The following is a 27,299-nucleotide window of genomic DNA, read 5'->3' on the forward strand; positions in this document are numbered from 1 at the left end:
CGGGACGGGACCCGCGGGACCGAGCATGGGGGCGGGCGAGTCCTGGGGCTCATCCGGGGTGGGCTCTCGGGGTCGGGTCCCCCGTGGCGCGGGTGTCTCTGTGACGTGGCTTCTGGAGGGGCACCGGTACACGTCCCCGTAGGACAGGACACAGTGGGGCGGCAGAGGGGAGATGCTGCCCGTGGGATGGGAAGGATCGCCCGGAGCGAGCAGTGCGGTGGCACCTCAGCATGGGATGTGGCCGAGGCTGGTCCCGCGGCCGCCAAGGGGTAGGCGCGGGGCGGCTGGGGCGCTGCCGGACTCCCTAGCAGAGTCCTGGGGAAGGTCTGGGGGTCTCTGCTACCCATCTGCCCCACACCTGCCTCTCAGCTGCTTTGCCATGGGCACACAGCGCCCTAGCAGCCATTGGGCCGTGGGACCCTGCCAAGGTGCAGGTAATTAGTTAATCTGCTTAAATGTCCGTCTGGAGAGCTGCCCGCCCTGCCGGGCTTGGGCTGACATTTGCACGGCCACGGCGCCACAAAATCACACCAGCTCAGGGCTCTGTCCTGCACGGTGACACCCGCATTCCATGTCCCTGCCTGCACCCCTGCTCCTCCCAGCCTGCACCTCAGCAGTGCCTGAGCCACCACAGCCTTGGCAAAGCCCTGTCATCACCATCGCTCTTCTCTCACCGGGCCAGTGGGGCCATGTGGCACCTCAGGTCCCCACGGCAGTGCTGTGCCGGCAGCAGCACACAGTGCCCCACTCCTGCTCCTGCCACTTCTCCATTCCTGGGACATCGTGCCTGGGCTGGGCTCACCGTCAGTGCATGGGGCATTTCTGGTCCCCAGTCCATTTCTCTGTGGGGTTGGGAGGCTGTGGTAGCCAGCTGAGAACAGGGTCCGGTAATGTGGGCAATGCCGTTGCGCCGGGCTGCACAACGCAGACAGGGCAGGCATTTAGTCTGGGGATTAGCACTGGGGAGGCCGCCCAGGGGGAGAGTGGAGGTGATCCTGCACTGCAGGGGGCACTGCCAGCACCACCACAGCCAGATGGTCTCATCCCGTGGCTGGTGCAGCCACAGTGCTGAGTGTGCAGTGGGACTGTGGGGAGGGAGCTGGCTGTGCCCTATATACCACAGCCGTTGGGGCACCTTTTGCACAGGGCAGGGGCACAGCAGCCACATCCTGTGTGCCGTCAGAGGTTTCCTCTTCTGCCAAGTGACTCACCGGCAGGTGAAAAGTTGAGCCCCCTGCTCTGTGCCTGCTGCCTGTACAGCAGGTGAAGGATGTGACCAGTGCTCTCACACCCCTGTGCCTGCAGCTACCTGGGTGTCACAGGCTTTTGACCACTGTAATCCACCTTCTCCTGGGCTCTCCCCAAAGATAATAGGACAAAACCCCAGTTTCAGAGAAAACTGCCCCAATTAAGCATCCTCTGGAGCCCAGCTTTGCTATTTTCTGACTGCTGTGCATGTTTTATGGTCCTGTCCCATGCCCTCTGCAGTCTCCCTTGGCTGTGCTGCTGGAGGAGCCACCCTGACACCTTCCCTGGGTAAAGGGGGATGAGACTCCACAAACACAGCCCCACTGGCAGCCCCATGGAGGCAAAGTCCAGGAGAAACTGTGGATGCAGGGCCCCAAGTGCCTAGGGCATGGCTGGCTCTGGCAAGGAGCCAGTGACAGTGAGCTGGGAGTACGGGCTGGGAGGCAGGACCTGCTCCCTTGGGACGTAAGCAGGGTGCCTGGGAATTCTGCTGCCATGCAGCACACACGCTTCCATTTTTGTCCAGCAAGGCTGGAAGAGGAGCTGCCATCGTCACAGCGTATTGGGACAAATACCTTTGTTGGCAGCTAAAATCCTGGAGGACACCCTGAGTGGGAACAGGAGGGGCCATGGGGGCCAGTGTGGCACCCCAGGGCTGCATCCCCTTCATCAGTTGTGAGTCGACGTGGGGAGGCACTGCTGGCTGCTGTTGCTGTTACACCTCCATCTCCAGGGATTTTGTTTTGAGCTGAGTGTCAGCGCATGTGTGTGGCAGGGGCTGTGGAGTCCCCAGGGCAGCCCTGCGTTGCACCCCACGGCACTGGTGCTCCATGTCGGGGTGCCGAGGAGCCAGTCCCTGCTTTACTTTGCACAGGGGGTTGCGGCAGACACCTCCAGAGGTCCCTCCAAGCTCAGCCATGTGCTGTCGAGCTCCCTGCGCCCAGGCCGGGGGCTGCACAGAGACCTACACCCGTCCCCGCTGGCCCCAAAATGCAGGGGGTCGTGAGCCCCCCCGAGCAGGTTTTGCCCAGCGAAGGCCGTAAAGGGAATGATGGGGAGGCGGATACATGAGGGCGATGTGAAATAAACAGCCACTGCTGCCGGCAGCGTCACCCAGCCCCTTCCCTGACCAACTCCCCACACCTACCCCCACCTCCTCCTCCTTGCTAATTAACACCACTGGACCAGTGTTAAACTGGAGGGGTGTAGTTTTCCTTCTTTAAACAAAGAAAGGAACTGAAGAAAGGAATCCTCCCAGTTCCACGATCCAGGGGAGTTAAACACGGCTCCAGGGGAGCCGCCCACTCTCCCCCTGAACAGGACCATGACTCTCCAGAAAAACCAACACAGAAAATGGGCTTTGGTGACAGCACAAAGAGTTTATTAAAGCCGAGATGACAAAGCTGGGTCATTTGGATTTGTGGCAACACCACAAATTTGCTTTTGTGAACATCAAAATGCTTTTTTGCTGGTAAGATTTCAAGTTGGAAATCAAACCTGACGCAAATGGCTGAAGCAGTGGGAGCTGCTGATAGTCACAGTTGGATACCATGGAAAGAGTTCTCTGTGGGAATAGGGGCTGTCCAACGTGTCATCTGCTGGATCTGAACATTGTATCTTTTGGCCTCTGTTTGAGAACCACTGCCCTTGAAAAGGATACGTTGGAGAATTTCTTAATCAGCCAAGAGATACAAATACAAAAAAAGTAGAAACAAAATAATTTCCTGAAATTTCTGAGGCCAAGAAATTTTCAGCCTAAAAGGAGAAGAAATTCAATAGTCGATGAACCTGAGACGTTGGGATTTGGTTTTCCTCAGATGAACTGGTCCCTGTCCAAAGTTCACAAACAACTCCTGGGACAAATCTGAACCTTATTGAAATCAACCAGAACAACACTACTACTGCCTCCAGAACTAAAAACCTGAACTTTTACACAACAAACCAACATAGAGACTATGGGTGAGAAACAGAAGGAAGCCTCTGGCCACAGAGATAGCATTACATTGAAAAGTTGAAAAGTTTCCAGTAAATCTCAGTGCCAAATCTGACTGAGCTGCCCGTCTGTGCTCTGCCAAATCTCTCCTCCCTGGGAATGTCTCGGCAGACTCTGCAAGTGTGTAAATACGATGGTAACTGGAGCCCTTGGCATCTCTGGTGGGAGCAGGCAGATAAAGTAATACAGCTCCAGGAGAGGGGAGAGCTGTCCTCACACAGTCTCTTGCAATATCTCAAACTGGGTAATAACACTTTAGAGCCTCTGGCTAAGCAGGTAACACACCTAGAAGAATAAACTGCAACTGAGGTGGCCAAGCCTGCACTGAGGGCTCCGAACATGACCCTTTCAATCAGAAGAATCACTATCAAACAGTAAAGAGCAACAGGTTGGGTTCTTCTGAGCCAGTGTATTGACAGGATGTGGTTTCTTGGAGCTTGAGGGGCTTTGGAGGTTGAAGCAGCTCAACTGCTTTACACCTGTTGTGCTACATAGGGATAATATACTCCCCTCAGGAGAGGAATCCAAGATATACCTTTTTATGGTGGAAACATTCACTCTTCTTTTAATTTCCAAACTTTTCTTTCTTCTGCTTGCAAGTTGTTGCAGGCTTTTATCAGAGCATGGCACTGGTGGGAAATTCTCTGTAAGCCCCGGCTGAGCGCTGCTGAGGATCTGCTGATGGTGAGCTGCAAAAACCGGGTCAGAGCTTTCTGAATTGAGATCAACCAAGTATCTGGGAAAGCAATTTGTTCTGGAGCTTTCCAACTCAATAATCCCATTTGCCTTCCTGTGCTTCAGCCCACTGTCAGCACATCGAGAGAGCTCGCCTTTCCTCTTGGCAGGGTATGCTTTCTTCCTCCCTACAGCTTTATTCCAGGGGAACCTTCCTGGACTCTGTTTTGTTTTGTTGCCTACAGCTGCCTTCTGCACCTTGTGGTCTGTGGACCCGTTGCTGTCTTTTTGCCCAGGTGGAGCTTTCCATACAGACTGGTGGCAACCTTGAGGCTGCTGCTGCTGTGACGGTGTCAGGGCTTCAAACCCTTCAGTGCCTCTCCTGAACGCCTTCCTCCGTGGGGTTGGTAGAGGCACTTCCAATGGTACAGGACAGTGTTTCTTCTGACTGCTCCCCAAAAAGTTACTGTCAGCCCAGCACATGCAAGGATGGGTAGCACAGCTCTGTGTCTCCAAGCCATATTTCATCTTCTGTAAAGAGGTGTTTGCTCTGTCACAGGCCTCTGTAGCAATGGCTTTGCCTCCTGAGGCTGCACCCTTAGAGGTGCCATCCCCAGTGATCTGGTTCCTCCCAGGGGAGTGTCTGTGTTGCTCCCCCACTGTCACACAGTGGAAATGAGACCAGCCTGAGCAGCTGCAAACCCTGCTGCCGAGGCAGCAGGGCTGGCATGGGTGCTCCTCATCCAGGACACGAAGCTGGCGGGGGCCAGGGGAGGTCTGGGAAGAGTTATCTGTCATGTGAGGGGGCAGTCTGGCACTAGGCACAAGTGTGTGCTGCTCAGCTGAGGCATTAGGGAGCTTCACGAAGTCTAGTTCTTTACACAGCTTCAGGTGCTGGTCATTCAACTGGGCTGGCAGTGATTCCAGACCCTCTTTCAGCAGCTGAACACTGGATTTCACTTCTGAAATCTCTGCATCTTTCTGGGGAAGCAGCAAGCACAGCAGAAGCAGTAAGCAACACATGAAAAGGTACAATAATAAGAAAGTTTCAGGTACCATGTATCAGTTTGATTCAAAGATCAGCAATCTGTATCTTCCTGTGTATCCTCAAACTGTCCCACCAAAGTGAGAGGTTTGGAACAGAAGCATACCCCTAACCCACTGTGTGCCCCCTCTCCCAGGAGCACTACCTTCTCATACACTGGTGTGACACATCCTTGCCAAAAGCAATTCCTACAGCAGGGCCTTTGGAGAAACCAGACCTGTCCAGGAGGTCTCTGACAACTAATTCTTATGCCTCTGACACTCACTTGTTCTGTTTTCACCTCTTTTTTCCCTCTCCCTGGGAAACACCTCACTGAAGGGACAAGGTGTTGCACTTTTACAAGGTGCTCTCCCCTCACGGGCATGCACTGCACCACCTCCTCCAGCAAAGGCATGTGCCAGGTGAGGAAGCAGTGAGTGCTCTGTCGTGGCCTGCCACGACAGGGCACTGTTGGGCTCTTGTCTTACTGACCAGGGCTTCATCAGTGCTTACAGCACTGTTAGCCAGTGGTTGGGAAAGCATCCATCAGTATCTGGCCTAGAATTAGCATTTTAATACATCTTTCCCCCTTCATTATAACTAGAGCAGTCTGCTTTATAATCCACCATCTGAAGGCAATTTAATATTCAGTTAGTATTTTGAAGAAGTGGGAGAAATTCAGAATGAGGATTCAGAATAAAAGATTAATTTTGCACTTACGGCTGCAAGTCTCCTCTCCATCTCCAGCAGTGCCTGCTCCATTTGGCTTCTGTCTCTCAGAGCTTTCAGTACAGAGTCACGGTGGCTTTGAAGAGCATCTTCCACTAAACAGGGAAATCAATAAAAAACACATTTGGTCTTTCATTTGTAAATGTGAATAAAGTACTATCAATACTATTGCTGGTTCCTCCACGTCTTGGCATGAATCACCACAGAGATTCTCCCGCTGCGATCTCCCCGTGCCTCGGGCCATGAACAATGCGGTGGATGTTTAACGCAAGGCACTTGAAATTTGTAAGATGCTGCACATAGGCCAAACCTCATTTACAGTGCTCTGTTAATGTGGCAGCTGGAGAGGAAAGGCTATGCAAAGCCACAGTACTTGGTAGGCTCAATGCAGGGAAGGCTGAGGCTTAGTTGTCTGCCAGCTGCACAACAGGCACGGCCAAGGCAGGGGGACCTCAGCACCGCTGACCCACCCCAGCATAACCAGCCCTTTCCTGCAATCAGCTGGTGGTAAGTGGGAGCTTGAACAGAATGGAGATGTGAGAGGTTAATGGCTAAGAAGTGCAAACAGAGAAACTGTTTCAGAAATGCACAGGAAGCTGACAACTGAGGGGAAAATGCTGGAAGGGATAGTGGGAAATGATGAAGCAAAGAATTGAGATTTCCACTTGCTGGGCAAGGGAAGAGAGAGGGTCAGAAACTGCCTGAACCAGGCAGCTGCACTCAGCACTTGGTAATGGGGGCCCCAGCAGTGTCCTGTGGGGGCACAGGCTCCCTGGGAGGGTACTAAATTGGAGTAAGATGCTCTTGGCTTCAGTCAGTCTTGTTGAAAAACTGATAAAACCCCAGGAATTTGGGTTATATGATTGGATAAGAATATAACTCCCCCTATGCAGCTGCAATTACTCTTATAGGAACCACTGCCGTGCCTAATATGCTACAGGATGGGAACACAATTTGCAGTGTGTGTGGAGATGAAAACTCCTTAGGAATCTTACAGAAGTCTCCTTTAAAATTGTAAATTAGGAAAAAGAGCTGAGAAAGAGCAGAGAGAAAGAGTTAAACATGTCTGGTCTTTCCTGTGAAGGGTGCAGAAAGGTGTGTACAGCCAGTGTGGCTAGGGTGGAATGTTGGCTGGTTGGGAAAAAACAGGATCCAAAGCATTCTTGCTAAAGCAAAGCACTGCCAAACCAATGGGCCAGGATAACTGAAATCCTGGTTCATGGACTAGCACTGCGCACCTGAGAAAAAGCAGAACAAAGCCTACATTTAAACAAGTGGCTACAAGAGCTCTGCAATTAATGAATCCTCTTTTGCTACAGATCCAAAGTGTTTGATTGACTTTGGTGTTGATGGAGCTGAGATCCTGGATGAAGCTATTCCTCTTCACCCAGTGTTTATCTCAGCTCCTCAGTGCAGCACCTCTCGCCCTGCAGAGCTGTGCTCACAGTCTGCAGAGCCACAGGGCGCTTGGGATCCCTTCTCCTCATGCTCAGCTATTTTCATTAAGCTTGTAGGGACTTAATTATCTCAGTGAGCTGTGCCCTTCTGTCAAACTGTAGATGGAATTGGTTGAAGAGTTAAAAACTATTAGGGAGAGGTGGGCAGAAAATAATTGTAGGCTTTGCTTCTGTGAAAAAACAGGGACATTTAAAAAAGGTACATTTGGGAAGGAAGAAAGGAAAGAAATCTGAGCAATTATAGGCTTAGTAGTTTGATCTTATGGTGCAAGGTTTTAGAGCAGACTTTAAGGGGAAAAGTACTCAAAGACATGGAAGGAAATGGAATAAAATGGAACAAGATTGGAAAAAGTGGATCGTATCAGGCAAATGTAATGCTCTAGGACAATGCACAAGTCACAAGGTAGGTGACTTCTTAGACAAAGGCAACACAGTGGGCTTTCTGTAGATTCAGACAAAGCTTTTCAGTGGAAGTTGTCATGTATTATGAAAAAAAGAGAGAGAAAAAAATAGCGGGAAACTCAAAAAATAACCCTCATTTAGAGGTAGCATTAGGGGACAAGGTGGCTCTGGAAGGTGCTTCTCGAGGCCTGCTCATGAGCCAAACACACTTAAAATCTGCTGTAGTCACCTGGGTGCAAAAGCCAGAGGGCATTCAGGTAATTAATTAGCAGGTGACACAAAGATGCAAATGCCAGCAGCAGGGGTTACAGGTGAGACAGGGCAGTGTGCTGTGTGGTGGTGCACAGGCTCTGGCTAACACAACTGCTGTGCACCCCAGGATGTCTGGAAGCCTGCATGCAGTCCCAGCTGTGCAAGGAAAAAAAAGAGATTCAACTGAGACATGGGCAGAGAAAAGCTCCAGGATAATTAAGTGCTTACATGGTAATCTCCTCTTATGAAAGGAGATTGAAAGTGTTGGTCTCATTCAGCCACGCAAAGCAGAGGTGTGTGGTGGCACGAGGCTGGAGGTGCTGGGGTGGGGTGCTGCTGAGAGCTGCCTCCCAGCACCAGGGAACTCCTGTGCCAAGCTGTGTTTTTAACTTTGCCTTCCTCCAAATGGGTGTTACTCGGGCACAGTGCTGTCATTAGGGAGAAGGAACCCGCAGTTGCCTCATCCATGTGTCTTCCTCACACACATTGAATTAAACCACCTCCCAGATCTGGTTTTGGGGGGAATTTCTCCCTTATTTCAGGATCCCCATCACCACATGGCTTTGCCTTGTTCTCCAGAGGAGTGTGGCTGATTTCTGAGGATTATCTGCACATATTTATGCTTTCTGCTGTTGCAGGCAATTTGGTTGTCATTTTTAAGCTTTTAGTCTTTTGCTCTGACAGATTTAGACTGTTTTATAAGTCTAGAAAGCTATGACTTGCAGAATGGGTTTGTAATGGGGGAGTGAATGTTTGAGTGGGTCTTTTAGACTTTGCATCTCCCTGATTAGACCTGAGGGCTACCTTCAATCCAAGAACAAGTTTTTGGGGAGCCTGCCAGCCTACAAAGAGGGGGAAAGCAGCAGTGACTCAAGGAGGAAACTCCTTTCGTGTCACTTTATCACCTTCCATCTCTGCATAGTGAAGACACAGAAAGGGCAGCATCCGCAAGCCTACCACGGCTTGCTGCTCTTCTCCATATGCTTAATTTTAGCTCAGAATTATTTTTAAAACTTTCTAGTTTCCCTAGTCTGTCTGTTCTTCTTCAACATAGTATCCTCAGTCTAAAAATAGTCCTGTATCCACTGGGCTTGTGATCTGCACATACGTTTGACTCAGCACAGCATGCTGCAGGCAAGCAACCAGCAGCCAGCCTTTTGAATGCGTTTCATTTGTACGTGTAGGAGTATTCTGCAGAAAAGGAACCTCAGTACAGAGGAGGGGCACTCTCCTTGCCTCCCTACTTCCATACCAGAGAAGTGTTCAGACTTGTCAAACAGTAGCAAACAAAATAAAAATGGATGTTAATAGAGACTTAAAAAAATAGGCATTGAGACGGCCAAACTAGATCAGATCAAGAACTCTGTTAGTCAAATGTCTTGCCTTTGAGAATGATCAAGAATGGCTGCTTCAGAGGAGGTTTTCTTCAAATAAACCCTGCAGCAGATAGTTATTGAATAACTTGATCATAGAGAGAAAATCTTTACTCAGTTAATGGGTGACATGCACAGACTTGTGCCTCTCTTGAGGTAATTTAAACAAAGCATTTTTTTTACGAACTGGAACATCGCTGTGTTTTGATTTGTTGTACCATTTTCTTCAGATGCTACTGGTTTACAGTAATAACATTTGGAATGTGAAATCTGGCATGAGATAAAAGGCTGTAGGACCTCGGGGTAGGGCTGCCACCCTGTGCTGCAGAGGGTTCCCTGCAAATCAGCCTGCACCCAGGTGCAGCTGCACTCCCAGCAGCTGAAAATTACAGCCTGAGCAGCCGAGGGAGGGAGTGCCAGCCTCCCAGCCTAGGAATATTAAACAGCAACTGCTTCTTATGCCTATCTATCATCCTCTGTGCAGCTCATCCTGAGATTGGCACTGACAGCACAGAGGCTTTAAATAACACTTTGGAGAGAGGTTGATTCCCCCACGCCCAGGTTCAGTAGGGGAAATAGGAGGTCTTATAAACCTGGTGAGGCATGAGCAGGGAAGGCAGTTCTGCAGCTCACCAGAGCACTGTGTGTTCTCCCTGGGCAGCAACGGAGCTTTGCCAGCGGGTGGGACAGTTGGGCTGTCACAGCTGTATCCTGCTGTACTCTGAGCAGTCAGCTGGAAGGTTTGGGCTGGCTCAGCCTGAGTTCTCTTCCACAGTGCATCAGACAGCACCTGCATCAGTGCACTGTGGGATGAGCTGCCCCTCACCTCACCCTGTGCTACAGCACACAGTGCTCCAAGCCCTGAACAATGAGGGGTTTCAATTTCCACCAGAGCAACATACTTCCTCTCACCATCCATGCTGAGGTGTTTTGGACTCTGGTTAAAGTCCCTCACATCAACAACTTTGTCAGTCAGTGCACATCTAGTTAGCAGCTACATGTAAAAAAATCCATTTCTTTATTCAGTTTTGACTTTTCAATTCACACAGAATGTAAAGTAGTCCGGACTGGATGTCCCAGTCTGGACCATACTGTTCACAGTAAACAAGCTCAAATTGCATCGCTCTAAACACAGTGATTTGCCCCAGAATTCTTGCCAGCAACTGCTGGGCCTGGGGAGTCTGGAAACAAATCATGTTTGAAATTTGCCTACCAGGCACTGGATCCTGTCAGAGAATTGCATCAGCTCGTGCCTCTGTAAGTGACACATTGCACATTATTCTGTCACCCTTGCTGGCAGTGCGTCAGGGGGCTGCCTGTGGTGTGCTGGCTGGAAGGATGCTGCTCATGTGCAATGGAGCCAAGGTGGTGCAGAGAATATGGCTATTAGGAGCTGTCACAGCTGGAACTATCAGATACCAGGACAGCAAAGCAGTTCAGAGAGGGCTGAGTGGTGAAAATTGGGTTTGTATAAAAAACAGAAAGCTTTGATAAAAGTCTGGGTATATAAATTAAAATGAGAAAAATATGAAAAGAAATGAGTTACAGGAGCTAAAACCAGAAGGAAAGAGCAAACAACGAGTGGGCAAGTCAACCAAAGAAACTGTGTATAAGGTGGAAGAACTGAGGCCACAGGGTCTGCCTTCCTCTTTACATCCCTGTGCACTGCACACCAAGATGTGAGCAAGGCTCAGAGCAGCTGTGTCTCTGTGGAAGCTGCTCAGGCAAACCTTGTCTCATCTCTGGTGCCAGACACAGCTCTATCCACTGTGTGCAAACACATATGGACAAAAGAGAACATTTTTTAAAAATCTTCCTGCACAGAGCATGCCAACCCAACAGCATTTGGAAATGCTTTGGAAATATATTTTGAAAAATATTTTCTGTTTTCTCCTCACCCCATGTCTATGCAGACTGTGCCAAATGTGCTTGCTATCCACTGCTATAAATGCAGCCTGTGATACTCCTTATAAGCTTTTAATAAAGACAGACTTGATTTCCAGTTCCACCTTTCTTTGCTTTTCAAAGCTGTTGGAATGTCCTGGTGCAATAGTTCTCTTCATCTTCTGCATTCCTCTCCTGCATGTGAAACCCTCCACTTCCAATGATTCACCATGTCTCTGCTCTGTCACCAACGTCCCCAGGTACTGTGTCATCAGCCACTGACATTAAGAGCTTTATCAGCTCTGAATTTAGCTCTTTATCACCTATGTTTTGGAATTTTATATCAGTTTTTCAAGGGAATTGCTTCAGTTGGGATCTTTTCAAGGCACTAGTGCAGGTATTTATTTAGTGGGAACTTAATTATCCATCACTGTGATACCAGTCAAATGACAGTGTTTATCAGCAATTAAGCAGTGACAGATGAACCTCCCAGAAATAAAAAAAGAACAACATTGTGCAGCATGTGATGATTTTCATTATATATTCAACATTCTGCAGCATGATGCATTACAGAAAGTGCCAATTTTTCTTTTCAATTGCCTTGAAAATCTAGTAGCAGGCACCTCTGGGAGGTTTCTCATTTCATTCAAGGCACATTTATTTAAAATGGATATGGAGAAGAAAGAGGACAGCTGAGTAAATGGTATGGAATGAAGAGGGGGAGTTGTGAACAATAGATTTGATTTTCAGTGCCATGACAACAATTTCTGTGCATGAGGTATGTGAAATTAGGCAAAGTCCTGCTGCAGAGTGGACAAGTTCAGGCACTGAAGTAATTAGGGGGTGGGAAAATGTGTAATAGGGAACTTGTTGTGCTGGCCAAAGCAGACAGATTCTTGCTTACTTTAGGGTCACACCAAGAGCACTTGCCAAGCACAGCAAAGGACTGTTCTTAGTACAACAAGATTGGTATTTCAGATGTACAGGCTATTACAGCCTCCAGCAGAATGCACCAGGCTCCACTCCTTTTGCCTGAAAGGGCTGTGTTGACTTAAAGGGTATCTGTCAAAGATGTGCTTCGTGCAAGCCACATTTTGCCCACACACTGAATATTATTGTGCTTTTGTGAAGGTCTGCTGCTTTCATCTCACAAGGTATAACTCAATTCACCTTTCTTGCATGTATTGGAACTGGCCTCTTGTTCTTGTATAGAGCAAGGCAAACTCTGAGCAGAGTCCTGACAGGGTGTTGATAAAGCATCACAACAGCATTAAAAATTAATGCACTCTCAAAGATTCAGATCTAAGCCAAACTAGAAACAATTTCTTGAAGTGTTTTCCCTCAGTAAAGGCTTCTGTGATTATCCACCTCAGAGTTGTTCAAAAGTATTTTATATTATTGGCTATTTTGGGGGTCACCTTTTTATCATGGCAATAGTGTGCTTCACTGTGTGATTCTCATTCAAGAAATGAGCAGTACTACTTTTGCTCATAGCCAAAATACAGTCATTTCAAGCCCAGAAGAGCGACGGAAGACTTCAAACTAACACACAAAAACCTGAGAAAGCCCTAAAAACTGAAACTGGATAGTCAGGATATAAATATCTAAGTTATTTTTACTGCATGTTCCATTAGTGCTCCAGATAGTCTAAAAATGATCATACTCCAGGGCAGAATACAAAAACAGAGAGGTGTGTTCATTTACACGTGTACAGTGTCCAAGTACAAGAGAGCAGAGAAAGGGAGAAAATAAGAGAGCAAGAATGGAAAAATAGACAAGTCCATACCATGGGTAAGTCTTATTTTCTCTCCTCCTTCAGGGAGAGCAGCTGTGGGTGGCATGACTTGCCCAGTTCACCCCAGCCTGGAGACAACAGGCTGACATTCAGCAGTTTGACTGTGCCCTCTGCTGTTAACAGAAACACAGGAAGGACTTACTTTTCTTGGAAAGGGTTTCTAGGTGAACCAAAATGGATTTGTATCTGGAATCAGACATTTCTTCAAACTTGTCCAAGCGTGCTTGCAGCTGCAAAAAAACAAAGGTAAATGAAAAAATGAATGCATTGCCTTTTCTTTGTTTGCAAAATCACAGCACCAGATGCCAGAGAACAATGACAGCAACTCATGGAACGGAACAGTCTGAAAATGACTGTTTATCTATCTTGAAACAATTTGTCCAGCTGTTGGTTGCAATCCCAAAGGAGATCTGGAATTGCTCAAAAGGCTCATGAAATCTTAACAGATTTAAAAAAAAAGAGATAATGGTCTGTAAAATAGCATTAATAATAACTAATCAGATTAATTATAAAAGTATTGAGGGACAGACCTTCACCTTCAGACCACATTGACTAATCCTGAGAGCAGACTACTTTCTTCAGGTAGAAGAAAAAAAGAGCTGATATTTGCAGATAGTCACTACAGTTTGTTTTTGTTCCTGAAACCCAGAGAAATTCCACTGCTGGCTCTGAGGGAAGACCCTAAAGACCTTAATCCTAAGGACAGGCCACAAAGACAATGATATATGCAAAAAAAAAATTCCAATTGTTGGTTTAAAGTATTTGAGTGCTCAAGATATATATTTTAAATATCAGCACAGTAAAGGAGAGAAAGTGAACATTCTGTAGCATTTCTAACTCTTCATTATTCTACATTCTGAATTTGAAATAACTTACCCCTTGAAGCCTGTCTTTGGTACTGGAAATAAAGGCGCTTAGGACCTCACTAAAATGGAAAAAAAACTCCAACAAGTATAAACCAGACATGTAAGTTACTGGAGTGTACTGAAATTGAAAAGATCACAGTAAAAATGAGACACGAAACACTGCAAGGCACGGTGTAGTGTACAATGAAAGCACAGAAACATGGTTACTTCAGGAGGCATAACCCTTCAGAGTCACCTCAGTTGTTTTAGGAAAGCATGGCCTCTGCTATGTAGAGTAAGAAAAAAATGCATAGACACACATGCACAAATATGTAATATACATGAAATTGTAGGGTTTTTACTCTCTGATACTTTGCCTTAGCATTCATGCCTCTCTCAGAAGTTTTAGTTGGCATTTACCCAACTGTCCATTAGCTCCTGGGGTGTTATCACTGTGTTATCTGCTCCGGAAGGACCCAGCCTGGGCGGAGGTGATGTGCCAGCTGCTGTGATACATGGTATTCTATTTGGACTAAAATAACTCTGGGAAAAACATAGGAAAAGCTCCAGCCTCAACAAAGCCCAAGTCAGGAAGAACAAATACTGAAAATCCTTTTCTCCTGAGATTAAGCCTGTGGTTTCTGTTATCCATCCTTTTAAGCTGAGCAAACCTATCAGGGACCAGACTTTATTAATGATTAACCAGCCACACCCGACTGCACGGGTGGTTGCTAAGCAAAGTGATAACCTTTTTCCTCTCTGAAGGTTCCCGTCAGTTTAATTCAATCATTTAGTGTTGCAAACTACAACAGCCAAAAAGATGGAGTCCGGGTAGATTCTAGTTATGAGAATTAGGCAGTGCTTCTGAAACCTCTCTAGCTTTATGGGAAAGGAAGATACTAATTTTCTTAGTCAAACTTGCGGGGGATACAAACTGATAAATTATACGCTTATCTTTGCAAAGATAATATAGCTATCTCTACAAACAGGCTTCTAATCTGGGAGTGAGCCTGGAGTGTAGGAAGGAGCATAATCCGTTTAATGAAAAAATAAAGGGTAATTATGAATGCTGCCTAAACATTTAAAACTATTTTTTTCATTTCATATAATTCACTGACAGAAATCCTCCTCTTCTCTAACAGGCACTAGAGAGTCAATTTTGCCTTATCAGAAGCATAGTGCCCATTGCAAAGGCGAGAGAGATACGTAGCCTGATTTGATCAAAGGCTTTTAATAAAAACACGCTTCACTGTGGATGGTACATTACAAAATGTAACTAATGTGCTAAGAATTATTTATAGGTGCACTGGGGAGTTTGCCATCTTTAATTTTTGAGCTTCAAATGGTTTGCTTGTTCCTTAAAGTCCTCTAGGACCTACACGTACATTTAATTCTTGACATTTAACAAAGAGCAGATGCAAATTGCATTAGCAAATTACACTTGTCTGTTACAAAAAAACCCCAACATGTAAAAACCTTGTATACAAATACAATTCTAGAGATATGTACAGGTTTATAAAGGTGCAATCTGTACACAGGTGTGTTTGGCAATCCTCCCATTTGGCCCAAATGTGAAGGTTGGCCTCGGAGTCCCTTTGATCAGCCCTCATACAGTCTATGAAATTTTGAGAAATAAAGACTTTCACAGAGAATCAATAAAGAAAAAACCCCCCACTGATTAAAAAAAGAAGGACAAAGGTAAATTCAGGTTAGTGTTTTGTTGTTCCTCGGGGCTTATGGCTGACTGTGTTACATAAATCACATTGTAAATAAACCCTATTCTCTTATCCTGTGACTCTTTCCAATCAGAAATTATTTAAAACCTGGAAAGATACTTTTCTTGGAGAAATATGCAGCTTTGTCATGTATGATTTGTAAGAGGGGAAGAAGGAGCTGCAGGGAGTGATAACCATCGGCACAGAAAGAATTTCCAGTGGATGTCTACATACCGGTCATATTTGTCCTTTATTTTGTTCTTATTCACTTCAAAATTTTCCAAGACACTTTTCACTCTTCCTGTGCTAAAATTAAGTAAACCTTTTTCTCTTGTTTCTTCATCAAATAACTGTGGTTTTGTCTGGTATTTGGTAAAAATACTGGGCTCACTCTGTTGCACAAACAAAAGAAAAATGTTGAAGTATAAAAATAATCAGAACATTAATTAGAAAAACCCGTTTTTGTACCTAATGCTTTGCAGACAGAGATCACAGTGATTGGACGTGACAGATTAGATTGGACGAGAAGATTAAGAATTTCATGAGATTATGGTTCATTTAGTGTGCCTGGTTAGATTGACTCCCTGTGGAACTGAGACTGAGCCCAAACTCCTCCAGACTCAGGCTTTTCTCTCATTTTGAGGATCTCCAGTTTGTTACAATCATAAGGTGTGTAGATTTTTTTCCCTCTCTGTTCAACACAGAGACTATAAATGAATTCCAGTGTTCCTGGAATTATGGAAAAGTTGAAATTGTCAGAAGAAGCTCCCTATACACGAATCTAAAGAAAATCCTATTGAATTTCCTGGTGGATGACATAATTTTGCTGTCAAATAGCAACATCGACAGACTGTAGATGAATTTTTCACATGCTTCAATACACATTTCAGAACAAGAAATTTAATATTATTATGAAAGCTTCATTCTACAAAATTAACAAACACTGTGACCAAAATGGAAATGCCTTTTCTTTAAAACATAAGAAAATGGAAATTCCATTCATTTTTTCCTTTGTAAAGAGTGAATTTCCTTTTTTGCATCTGATGAAAAGCTGCTCCTCAGCAAAATGCAGAGGACAGCAGATAGCATCTGGAACTGAAGGAAAGCCTGGGGCCACCAAGCTGGCACCACTGCTCTTCCCTAATCTTTCCTCTCAGGTGTATTTATTCAGATCTGGTGCTCTCTGTTAGCAATGCAGGACCTATTTCAGTGAGCCTAGTAACATCAGAAACCATGTGCTCTGGGAGAAAGATTTTAAGCATAGAAGCTCTTCACCCCAGTCCAAAATCATTCATCATCTCCCATAACAACAATACAGCAAGGTCATTGCCAGTCCAGGGAAATAAATATTGAGCAGCTCTGTCATTCTTGAAGAAAACTAAGGAAGCGAAACACAGCATTTTTCAACGAACAATAGATGTAATATTCTAGCTTGGCTAGGTAGGTGGTCTAAAGACTTTAGCTCAAGAATAATTTCATATTATTTTAGTAACGTTCAAAATGTGATTGAAGAAAATAATACCTATCTCAATAACAATTTATAGTAATCTGTTATAAATATCAGGTTTTCATCCTACCAGGCTGCTACTTTGTCTTGTCACAGTAAATATATACATGTAGCAAGAGGATAAGTTGATTCCAGCAGTTACTGACACTTGCAAATGCTACCACCTGATTTCAGGATTTTCCATTAACTTTGAATGGTGGCTGTGTGCCTGCACAGGGCTGAAGGAGAGCGAGACTCACGTCCTGGGAGTTTTGCTGTCCCGGCTGCGAGCCCAGCTCCAGCAGCGCCGCTGCCGACTGCGCGTTCTCCGGGCAGAACTGGGAGCCGAAGAGCAGCTGAGAGTCGCTCAAACTCGAGTAGTCACTGGCAGTGCCACTCCTCATGGAACACTTGTTAGGCCTGAAATGGGGTGGAGAGGGGTGTGAACGAGCCTGAAGGAATTAAAAGGCCAAATGGAACTCCCTACGCGGCCTGCTGGAACCGCTCAGTCATGGCCCACCCCAACATGTTAATATTCCCTCTCCACTCGGAAAGTACCATTCCTATAATGGCATAAGGTTTAATTCTTAGATAAACCAACTGGTTTATCTTAAACTGCCACATCCACACACACACAGTGTTGTAGCTCCACATTCACCTTGCAGGGGTGAAGGTATTTCTCCATCATGTCCTGCAGACAGAAAACTGAAAAAACCAGGACTGGGCAGCTCATCCTACCTGCTGTGCCGATCAGTCTTAGTTAAAGAGACACCTTGGGGTTTCCTCCTAGCCAGTGCTGGGTCTCTCTCTTTCAACTACTCTGGATAATAAATTCTGTTTTTACTCAGGTGCTGGGTATTTGGAAGACTGTTCCAACAGAATAAAACTTTATGACTAATAGTTGACATTTCTTGGGCATTTATTCTCCAGATGCCTTAAGTCTGACACACTTGAACAACAAATAAATAGGTAGCGTATGCCTGGACAAACTGATCTGAGTTGTTAGAAATATTTCAGACATAGTAACATGCGACTCAAAAGTGCTCCTCTTTTCCCTGGACATTGCCCAAATAAATCTTTCCCAGCTAGCCTTGACTTTGTGCTGTGTTGCTCTCACTGTACTCCTCTTCAGAGACACGTCATCTCCTCCTTTATGGACTAGGCTTACGGCACAGGACCAGCTTCCCTCAGACGAGGGTTTCTCTGCACAGCTGCACTGCTTCTCTTTGTGTTGGAGGCTACCTTCAATTTTTTGTTAGCAAAAATACACATTTTTTTCATTTCTCGCATAGAATCATAGAATGGTTTGGGTTAGAAGGGACTTAAAAGATCAGCTAGTTCCAAGCCCCCTTCCACTAGGCCAGGTTGTTCAAAGTCCCATCCACCCTGACCTTGAACAATTCCAGGTATGAGGCACCCACAGCTTCTCTGGGCAACCTGTGCCAAGGCCATACCACCCTCACAGGAAAGAATTTATTTATAACATCTGATCTAAATCTACCCTCTTTCAGTCTGAATTATCGCTATTCCATTGCTCCATATCCAGAAGGTCTGGCAGAGTGCTTAGGCTAGGTCCAAACACAAGAAAAGCTTGGCCAGGTTTATATTCTCAGTTCTTGTTTTTTTTGAGCTACCAAGAAGGAGAGATTTGTTGCTGCCTTTGGAGCTGGGAATTAGAGACCAAAATTAATGAAAGAGTCTCTTATGGTTTTTCTCTCATCAAATGATACAAGTAAAGGAGACAGAACGGGAGAGTAATTAATGTGTATAACAAGAGATGATCACCCCAACATTTATTAGCAGTGATGTGTTTGGTTAATCCCCAGTTTTGGAAGGAGCCCAAACATCACAGACACAACAGGAAAGGGATTTAGCAGCAGTATTTGAAGCGCTCAGTCTCCCTCTTCATTATATAGTGGTGTCACTGACAATATCATATTAATACTTTTGGCTTTAAGCTAACCGAGTACACTGAGCCGCAGGCAAAAATAGATGAGGTATGGGTTTCTGGGTTCTCAAAAAGCCTGATAAATCTCTCTGAATTCAAAACTTCTCCCTTGATCTCTCTCTGGACACCAAATCTGAATATAATTTTTACTAGCACAGCTTCTTGTTTCCATCTCAGCTAAGCTTTGTGAAAAAAATAAATTTTCTTAATCCACAGCCAGGATGTCGGGGAGAGATGTGAGCACATGGGCTGCCGTGATCCCACACAGGCAGAGCCCCTGCCTGCAATGTGAGTAGCACATCTTCTGTACCAGTTTTCTAAATCCTCCTGTCTTCTAGCCAAAAAACCTCCCTCTTAGTTTAAGGCAGGGTTTTTATAATTCTTAAGTGCTTTACTGTCTTGACAACCCCCCTTTGAAAGTGTCTGCTACAACTGGTGAATATGACACCCCACAATGTGCTTGTTTTCTCAGATCCTTCACATCACTTAATACCTGAAGCACAAGATTCTTATAACAAAGGGTTTTGTGACCAGTATTTTGAGGAGTATTGAGCTGAGAGGACTTTATGAGCCAAGTGACTTCCCAGGCTTACTCTCCACTACAACCAAAGGCAGCTGCTGGCTGCTCTGAAGCCCAGTTTTTCTGTCTAAAGTCCACCTACCTCAGCAGTTGCTTTAGGAATGATGGCACTTCTGCAAATTAGGGGGGGAGACAAAACAGATGTCTCTTTTGAATACAGTCATTCCCCTGAGCAGTGGATTTCTTTCTCCCTTGCTTAACACTGTTGGCAATTAATTAACTAACAAGACCATCTGGGCAAGCCAGGAGCCTGGCCATGGTTGGCCCAGACCTGTCTCTGATGGAGAGATCAGACAACCATGGTCAGATCTGGGATCAGATCCATGATCAGGCAACTGCAGCTCTTCTTACCACCTGACCATTCCCTTCAGGATGCCTGAGCTGCAGGGATACATGCTCTGTCCTAAATATAAACTCTTCCCTATAAAGAGCAAGGAAACATCCTAGGTATGCAATCCCAGTTAGCAGTCCCTCCAGTGATGCAATAGTTTACCTTAGGAGAGCTTTTAGCTTTCTGCTAACACGAGCCATTCCCCAAATCCTCTGTGTGTTTGTGCCCATGACACTCCTATGGTGTTGGCACTAGCATGTGTGTCCAAAGCAAAACCAGCTTTAGATATGTGAGATGAGTTCTTGTCAGCTCAAAAAATGGTAAATCATCTGCTGCTGACTGATGGAACAACTGCTTTTTTCCACCTAGCTTTATGCCAGGTACTGCAATATTGGCAGCTCCAACCCTCTCTCGTGATGTGAGCGTGATCTAAAAAATCTGCAGCCTTCTGCATATCTGAGGGGTCAGCTAGATCTTCACAGTCTCTGTTTCCCTGTTGTCAGTTAGAATTCTCCCTCTATGACAGGTGTTAGATCTTTTGGGAACTTCTTTCATTTTTCTAAGTTCTGATTTCCACTCTAAATATTTTAGCACAACCATATGCAAATGTTCACCTTTCATTCAAAGGTTCTGCCTCCCCAAACAGAAACACACTATGCAACAAATACTCTCTTCTTGTGTATCTTGGATGTTCTAGTGACATTGACAAACTAAAAATTCATAACTATAAATTGTCATAGGCCTTACCAGTCTTTTTAAAAACTGATAATTTTACTCTCTTGTTTGGATCCATCCTTACGTGCCAACACCAAGGTTTAAGAGTCATTTAGAAAAGCAATCTGAGACTTCTATAATTTGCAACATAACATTTATCTGCAACATTACTGTGAGGGCTTTTCTGTGGTTCTGTCATATCCACTGAACCTGTGCCAACATCCCTCTTCTTCCCAAGTGCTGTGGGTGACTTACACCTTCCTGACACATTTCTTCAAAGTGCAGTAAAGCCTCTTTCCCAATGAAGAGATCTTTTTCTCCTGGTAGCAACCTTGAGTAGGATCAGTGTCATCAAGTCTTTCTTCTCCTGATTCCCCTCCAGCAAATCTCCCAGCCCTTTCTGCTCCTCCTCATTTAGGGACCGGGGCTGAATCACAACAAACCCAATTGAAATTCCAGGAGCTGACGTTCACCTGCTCTTCCTGCTGGCTTTAGCCTGTATCTATAGGAACTGTCTCTAGCTCTGCTATGCTGCTCTCATCCTCACTATCTGCTGCCTGCCAATGTGCCCAGCAAATGAGCAAGGATGAGCCTTGGCTTTGGGTGCAGGGGAACTGGAAGAGTTTAAATAAAGGAGTTTTAGCTGCTATTGCAGCCTCCAGCCGTTTGCCATCTCTTCACTGGGAACAGCCACAGTAGAAAATTATTATTCTGCTTCCTGTCATATTCACCATATCCTAAAAGGAATTTCTACAAACATATTCTGGCACTGGCCCTAATGCATTAACCACGACAAAATCCCTCTCAGTTATTCAGCTCCAACACTGCCTCCACTTTCCAGATTTCAGGCTGAAAGTCTGTCTGGTCCTGTTTTAATTCCTCAAGGTCATTTTTACTTTCTATGAGCCATTCTATTATTCATTCGGCTGTGATTCAACACTGCCCAGACGTCCCTCACCTTGGAAACCACATAAGCCCTTTGTCCTGAGCTGGTTGTCGGTTGCAACAGGGTCCTTTCCTTAGGAGGAGATTGGGATTTCCACAGAGCAGCTGTTTTTGCTCCCACAAAATGCATCCCCACACATATTAAAATTAGACATTTGGAGATGGGGTTTTTTTTGCACCCCCCACTCCAGCCTGAAGCCATTTTCCAGCCTGCACTTACAGCCCTGGTTTCTCATTCCTCGGAGGCTCTGGAATTTTACAGCTGCTCTCCTGGTCTTTGTCCTGGCTGTCTCCTTCATTTTCTGCTTATTCTGGGACCTTAAGGCAACTTCAAAATATGCAACCTTGTGATGCAGGATGGAATTTCATGGGATAATGGATTGAATGAGGTTGTTAAATTTGGAAGTTATTCTCAACAGCAGAAATAAGCCGTAGAGAGTAGTGGCCCAAGTAGGCTTTAACTTCCAGCATCCCTTTTGAATGCCTCTTTAATATTTTCATAATTTCTTGGCCTTACATACTCTCTGGCAGGCTTTCTACTTCTGATGTATTTGGAAGTTGGTATATGATTAGCTTTTATGCATTTAGCAAGTTACTTGTTTTCTCATGGAACAAGAAAATTCTCATAACTTCAATTTCAAATCTAAATAATCAAGTCTAAATAATCTTTATGTCTCAGGCAAGCATTTAACCCTTTTGGCTGTACAGTTTAATTTATTTTTAATGAGCTTCCTTATTATTATTGCAGTGTCTTTTTTTTTTAATTAACAATAGTGGATTTTTTGGCTTCTGCTGCTCCTGCAGAGATGCTGACTCCAGCTCCCTACTGCCACTCTCATGGTAGCACTACAAGAACAAACAGCCTGAACGTGGGTCTTGTGCTTGACTCAGGGCTAAGACAAGACTTGTCTCTTCCCCTGTGAGCTCCCTGGCCAAGGTAGGTATTTATGGTTTCTGAGATTGTACCTCAGCATCACGCCCTGGTGATGCTTATCCAGTTGATCAGAGGCTGATTGAAGCATCGCTGCTTTTGTGGCTGCCGTTCTTGCATTCTCTGCGATCTTTTTCCATCAGCCCTCCTGGCTGGGCAGGCGGCTGTAACACGGCACTTTCCCTAATGAAGTCTGGCATTTCGATCCACAAAAATTGTGTTGTTTGTCAGCACACTTCAATTGAGCATAAGCTTTTCCATTACAGCTGTCGTGTGGCCCCCTCCCACCCTCTTAAATAACTGGCACCCTGATATTATTGTCCAACTAGACAATCTTCCCTCTGATAAATTTCCAAGATCTCTATTATGTCAATATTCATACATAAAACCAGGTGAAAGAGGGACTTTGGTTCTCCCCACCCTATTTCTCAGGCTGCCAGAGTTGCAGAGAAGCACGTGTGTGGCTGACAGACAACAAATAAAACCCAGAGCAATCTCGGGCTTATGCAGAACTGTGGCCTTGAGGGCAATGCATCATCAGAGCTCTGCATTTCCTGGGAACCTGGTGGCAGCTGCTCTCAGAAGTAACACCCTGACTCAAACTTGCAAAGAACTCACAGAGTGAGTCATACTCTGCCTAGATTATACGCTGATTTTATGTTTCATTTTTGAAGCTCCCTGAAAGACAGTATTCTGGGGATTATACAGCATACCCTGCTGTGATGGGAAAGGTTTCTAGTAACAGAAGTGAGCCAGGGAAAAGTAATCAACACCTTTTCCCCCTATTTCAAATACACACACACATTCACACACTACTATGGGAAACTCTTCTTTCCTTATGAAAAAGTTAATTGTCCTCAGAGAGCTTCTCCCCCTTCTTAACTCCTCCAAAAGCCCAGCTGCATTTCCAGTAATGTTTTATGCCCTATTTGACCCTGTAAAGAATGTGGAATGCTGAGGAGTGGGTGTTAAAATCTTGTCTGTATTTTTTTCCCGCATTAATAAACGCGTTTAAAGGGAAGACTTCATAGCTGATAGGATACTTTGGAGGAGTAAGGAATTCAAGTGATCCCTTTCCAAACAGGCACCTGTACTTCTTCCACTCATTTCCTTTCCTATTGCATGACTCTACTGAATTATTTATGTATTTAAAATTATGTCATATATAATATAAGCATGTAATTATATATTTTGTATATAATATTATGTAATTTTTATATATTATCTAAATTTCCCCTGCTCAGTCTCTGGCCAGAAAGAAAGTCTCAGGTTTTCAAACTACTTAGAAACAGCTTCTTGAAAATAAACAACCCCTCCAAACAAATAAACAAGCACAGTAAATCTGCAGATACCAAGAACGCAATAGAATTACGTAATGCACAGTTATAAAGACAAAACTATGACAGGTATAAACACAATTTTCCCCTGAATTGGCTCCCCTTTGATCTCTACATCTGTGCAAAATTCAATTAATTCATATCTATGACAAGCACTTTTATAACGGGCAAGGAAATGACTATTATGTTTTCATTATCATCCATCATTGTGGTAACATCTGGCCAAAGAGACAGTATGACTAAAACTGTGAATTTGAACAAGTTAGTCATGTAAGTGGGTTATTTAACTAACAGAGGCTCAGAGCACCAAATTCACCAATTAGCTTCTCCAGAGTCAAACAGGGGATAAATCCCTCTGTCTTTTTCAGTCATGTGATACAAAAGGTGATACTCTGCTGTACAAAATGCAGCCTGTCTTACATATTTACCCTTCAGATGTTTACATCTGAATATTTGTTGTTTCACTATGGGCTGTAGATGTGGGGAGTTCTAGCTGCTCTTTGGCTCCTGCTGGGAAAAAAACAAGCCATGCGTATAAATGCAGGATATGGAATAATTTTCAAGTTACATAATGTGTAATAATACTGCACATCACGCTTCATTTTATCTGCCCTCTGCACAGGCGAGAGAAAAATTTAACTAATGACACAAGGACAGGTCACAGGACTTCACCAAATACACCCCGAATGGACCAGGGCACCGCTTCCAGACAATGCCAGCTTTTAGATCCCCAGCAATGGTGGATCTGTGGCAGTTCCTGGCAGGCTGGGGGCACAAACAGGATCACAGGGGAGACCAATGAACTCCCATTAGCCTCCCATAATCAGCCATAGATCAGTTCTGGACATGTTTCACCTCTTCACCATCACCCTCACCAAGTGTTTGGTTTCATGCCCCATCCCCTGTCCATCAACCCATGCTCCACACTCACACTCACCCCATGGCTGTCGGCATACTCAGCATCTCCTTGATATTCCAGACGTTGAAGTTCATGTTGTTCTCAGGGCTGACACCCTGGCGGGCAGCCCCTGGCCCTCAACATGGCCCTGGCCCTCATGGCCTGTCCCCGCTGGTGGCCGCCATGGCGCCACAGTGCCCTGTAAGGAGGAGGGACATGGAGGGAGAGACCAGCCCTGCCTGGGGCAGTGTCTCCTGTGTCCTGTGGTCGTGGGGACAGCCCAGCAGGACACGGCCCTGCAGGCCCAGGACAGGCCTAGCCTGAGGGTCTCCACAGGCCTGGGGCAGCCACACACTGGGCCTGCCCACCCTGTGGGGCCTTGCGGACCTCAAGGGCCCAGGGTTCCTGAATTTCACCTCAGGGCCAGGGAGTGTCTGAGCTCGGCCTGGGGCTGAGGGTTCCTGGATTTCACCTCAGGGCTGGGGGGTGTCTGAGCTCAGCCTGGGGCTGAGGGTTCCTGGATTTCACCTCAGGGCTGGGGGTGCCTGACTCTCACCCTGAGGCTGAGGGCCCCCGGATCTCACTGTGAGGCTGGGGCTCCCTGGGGTCACCCTGGACTGGGGTCCTGGGATCTCACCCCAGAGCTGGGAGTTTCTGGATTTCACCCTGAGGCAGACCGTCTTGGGGTCACCCTGGGGCTGAGGGTGCCTTCGGTCACCCCAGGTTGAGGGTCCCTGGATCTCATCCCAGGGCTGGGAGTCCCTAGATCTCACCCCAAAGCTTGAGGGGCCTTGGGGTCCTGGAGGGGTCCCTGGGGTCACCCCAGGGCTGAAGGTCCCTGGATCTCTTCCTGAGACTGAGGGTTTCTGAGGTCACCCCGAGCTGGGGATCCCTTGATCTCACCTCAGAGGTGGGGGTACCTGGCTCTCAGCTCATGGCCATGGACCCAGGATCAGCCCCAGCTCCAGTCTCTCCACAGGCCAGCTCTTGCCCTTCACCTGGGAACATAATCCTGGGCACAGGGGATCATCACAGGGCATGGGGAGGAAGAGGAGGCTTGGAGCGTGGGACACTGAGGGCACCTCCCATGGGAGAACAGTAGCCACAGTGCTCATTTCCTTCATACCCAGAGACTGTGTGGTCTCTCGTGTAAATACCTCTGGCAGAAATGCAGAATGATTCAATTTCACCCATTAGAAGTATGACAAAAATAACCCATCATTTAAACATTCCCCAGAGAAAGATTCTCAAATATGGTTTCACTGGATATTTTTCCCTTGTGCTTCTGTATCCTCCATCTTTAAGAATGTAAAACAGGCACACTTGCTTGCCTGTTTTTTCCTCCTTTAATTCAAAACTATCCCAATATTAGTTAAAATGTTTTGTTGCTGGCTCCGAAGATACTCCATAAGCACTAAATCACTGTAAAAATAAGGTTGACATAAATTCTTGGATAGATCAGAGGAAATACTTGCATTCCCCTTTATCCTCTTTTGCCTTTCATATTAAAGGCAGCCTGGAGTTCAGAAGTGTCAAAATAATGGCTTTCCTGATGTGTATATCTGGTTTCCTAATCAAATCTCACAGAAATAGAGCTTTCACTTTAAAAAGAAAATAAAAATTCTGGTCTTTTACCCATAAAAAACTTATTGGAGTGACTTATCTGCATTGTTTTTGCTTGGCATTACAGTACTAGGGTTGCTTTAAATAGCTCGGATTTAGCAAGACAATTCTGGTAATTCTGAGCTGCATGAGGAGCATCTAACAGGTTGATTTTCTAGGACCAGAGTGGGGAATCACAGCTTGGATCGTGTTCCTACTTCAGGGGTGGGATAATGGCTGGGCTGTCCAAGGTGGTTGTGACTGGAAGGCAAACCTTCCTCCAGAGAGCCAAGCTGACAGGAATATTGATGATTATTGCACTTTTTAAGTAAATAAAAGCCTTGTTCTGCTCCTGCACTGCCTATGACTCTGTTGTACAGCTCAGTGAATGGCACTGCTGCCAAGAGCATTGCTGTGCATCCGGGTCCTACATGGCCCTGCACTGATAATGGTGATTTTCCATCATTTTATTGCTTACAATTGGAAAGCTGGCCTAGATCTCCCTGCAGAAGAGACTGTAGAGCCCTGTACCCATTTACAGTACTTCCACTACCCTCAGAAAAGGATTTGCTGGTACTTTGCTCATCGACGATAAGGCTCAACATGTTATTTTATGTAATTATAGGAAGCTATTCCTGTTTCTGATGTGGCTGTAGCTTTCTGGCGTGAGCGTCTACCAAGTTTGTGGAATATGATAAATGACATTTTTGTATTTCCATCTCTCCTGACAACGGAAAGAAATTTCTATACAGAAACATATTTTTTTAATTATAGGTCTGACAGTTCCCTCCATTTCCGTCTCCCCCATCCAAAACACACTCTGGGGAGATTAACCATGTTGCCAGGCACTGTAGCTCTCCTTATATCTGAAGTAACAGCCTGTGCTTCTAGCTTTAGGGAGGGTGGCCAGGTACTTAAAGTCCTTCCTTTAGTAAAATTAGCAGAAGCTGCCAGGAGATAGATGGCAATATATTTGGTACATCCCTCAACTTTTTTTTTCTTCATAGCACATTTTGTTAGAAACTCATGGGAGCTCTTCAGTTAATAATGTGTCAGTCTCCAAAAGTGGTCAGGACCCTCATCCCTTTACCTGAAGATCTCTCCATTCCTGAGATGACCTTGGCCATTGTCCCGG

The 27,299-nt window shown here is 45.6% G+C and overlaps 2 protein-coding genes across 8 annotated transcripts in view; both read right to left on the reverse strand.

Moving 5' to 3' along the window:
* PRRT3 (proline rich transmembrane protein 3) overlaps nt 1-762 on the reverse strand; it is a 5,551-nt gene extending 4,789 nt beyond the window's left edge. The window contains exon 1 of the mRNA XM_027640519.1: nt 675-762. Within this exon, the coding sequence (XP_027496320.1) occupies nt 675-691 (17 nt within the window). The 5' untranslated portion in view covers nt 692-762. The remainder of the gene's footprint in view (nt 1-674) is intronic.
* A 1,845-nt stretch (nt 763-2,607) lies between these two features.
* On the reverse strand, nt 2,608-25,687 carry CCDC36 (coiled-coil domain containing 36). Of its 7 annotated transcripts, none has more exons than XM_027640715.1 (8): nt 25,466-25,687; nt 24,602-24,761; nt 17,139-17,298; nt 15,627-15,784; nt 13,709-13,757; nt 12,975-13,062; nt 5,661-5,764; nt 2,608-4,897 (listed from the first exon to the last, which is right to left on the reverse strand). In XM_027640715.1, exons 2-8 carry the CDS (start codon nt 24,655-24,657, stop codon nt 3,590-3,592), a joined length of 1,923 nt encoding a protein of 640 aa, XP_027496516.1. In that variant the 5' UTR covers nt 24,658-24,761; nt 25,466-25,687; the 3' UTR covers nt 2,608-3,589. The 7 variants fall into 7 exon arrangements, with proteins under 7 accessions (XP_027496516.1, XP_027496520.1, XP_027496518.1 ...); XM_027640719.1 differs by lacking the exon at nt 25,466-25,687 and adding an exon at nt 25,336-25,428; XM_027640717.1 differs by lacking the exon at nt 25,466-25,687 and adding an exon at nt 25,228-25,335.
* Between the last annotated feature and the right edge of the window lie 1,612 nt (nt 25,688-27,299).

Source organism: Corapipo altera, unplaced genomic scaffold (genome assembly GCF_003945725.1).
Source record: "Corapipo altera isolate COAL_440 unplaced genomic scaffold, ASM394572v1 55, whole genome shotgun sequence".
Lineage (NCBI taxonomy): Eukaryota > Metazoa > Chordata > Aves > Passeriformes > Pipridae > Corapipo > Corapipo altera.

Bases quoted from the DNA above. Each gene is read 5' to 3' on its own strand.
- CCDC36 (XM_027640715.1), bottom strand. From the start codon at position 24,657: ATGAACTTCAACGTCTGGAATATCAAGGAGATGCTGAGTATGCCGACA. The intron at 15,785-17,138 runs GTGAGTCTCGCT...TTTGTGCAACAG, and splicing joins GACAGCAAAACTCCCAGGAC to AGTGAGCCCAGTATTTTTAC. The intron at 13,758-15,626 runs GTATGTAGACAT...TTTCCATTTTAG, and splicing joins ATAAAGGACAAATATGACCG to TGAGGTCCTAAGCGCCTTTA.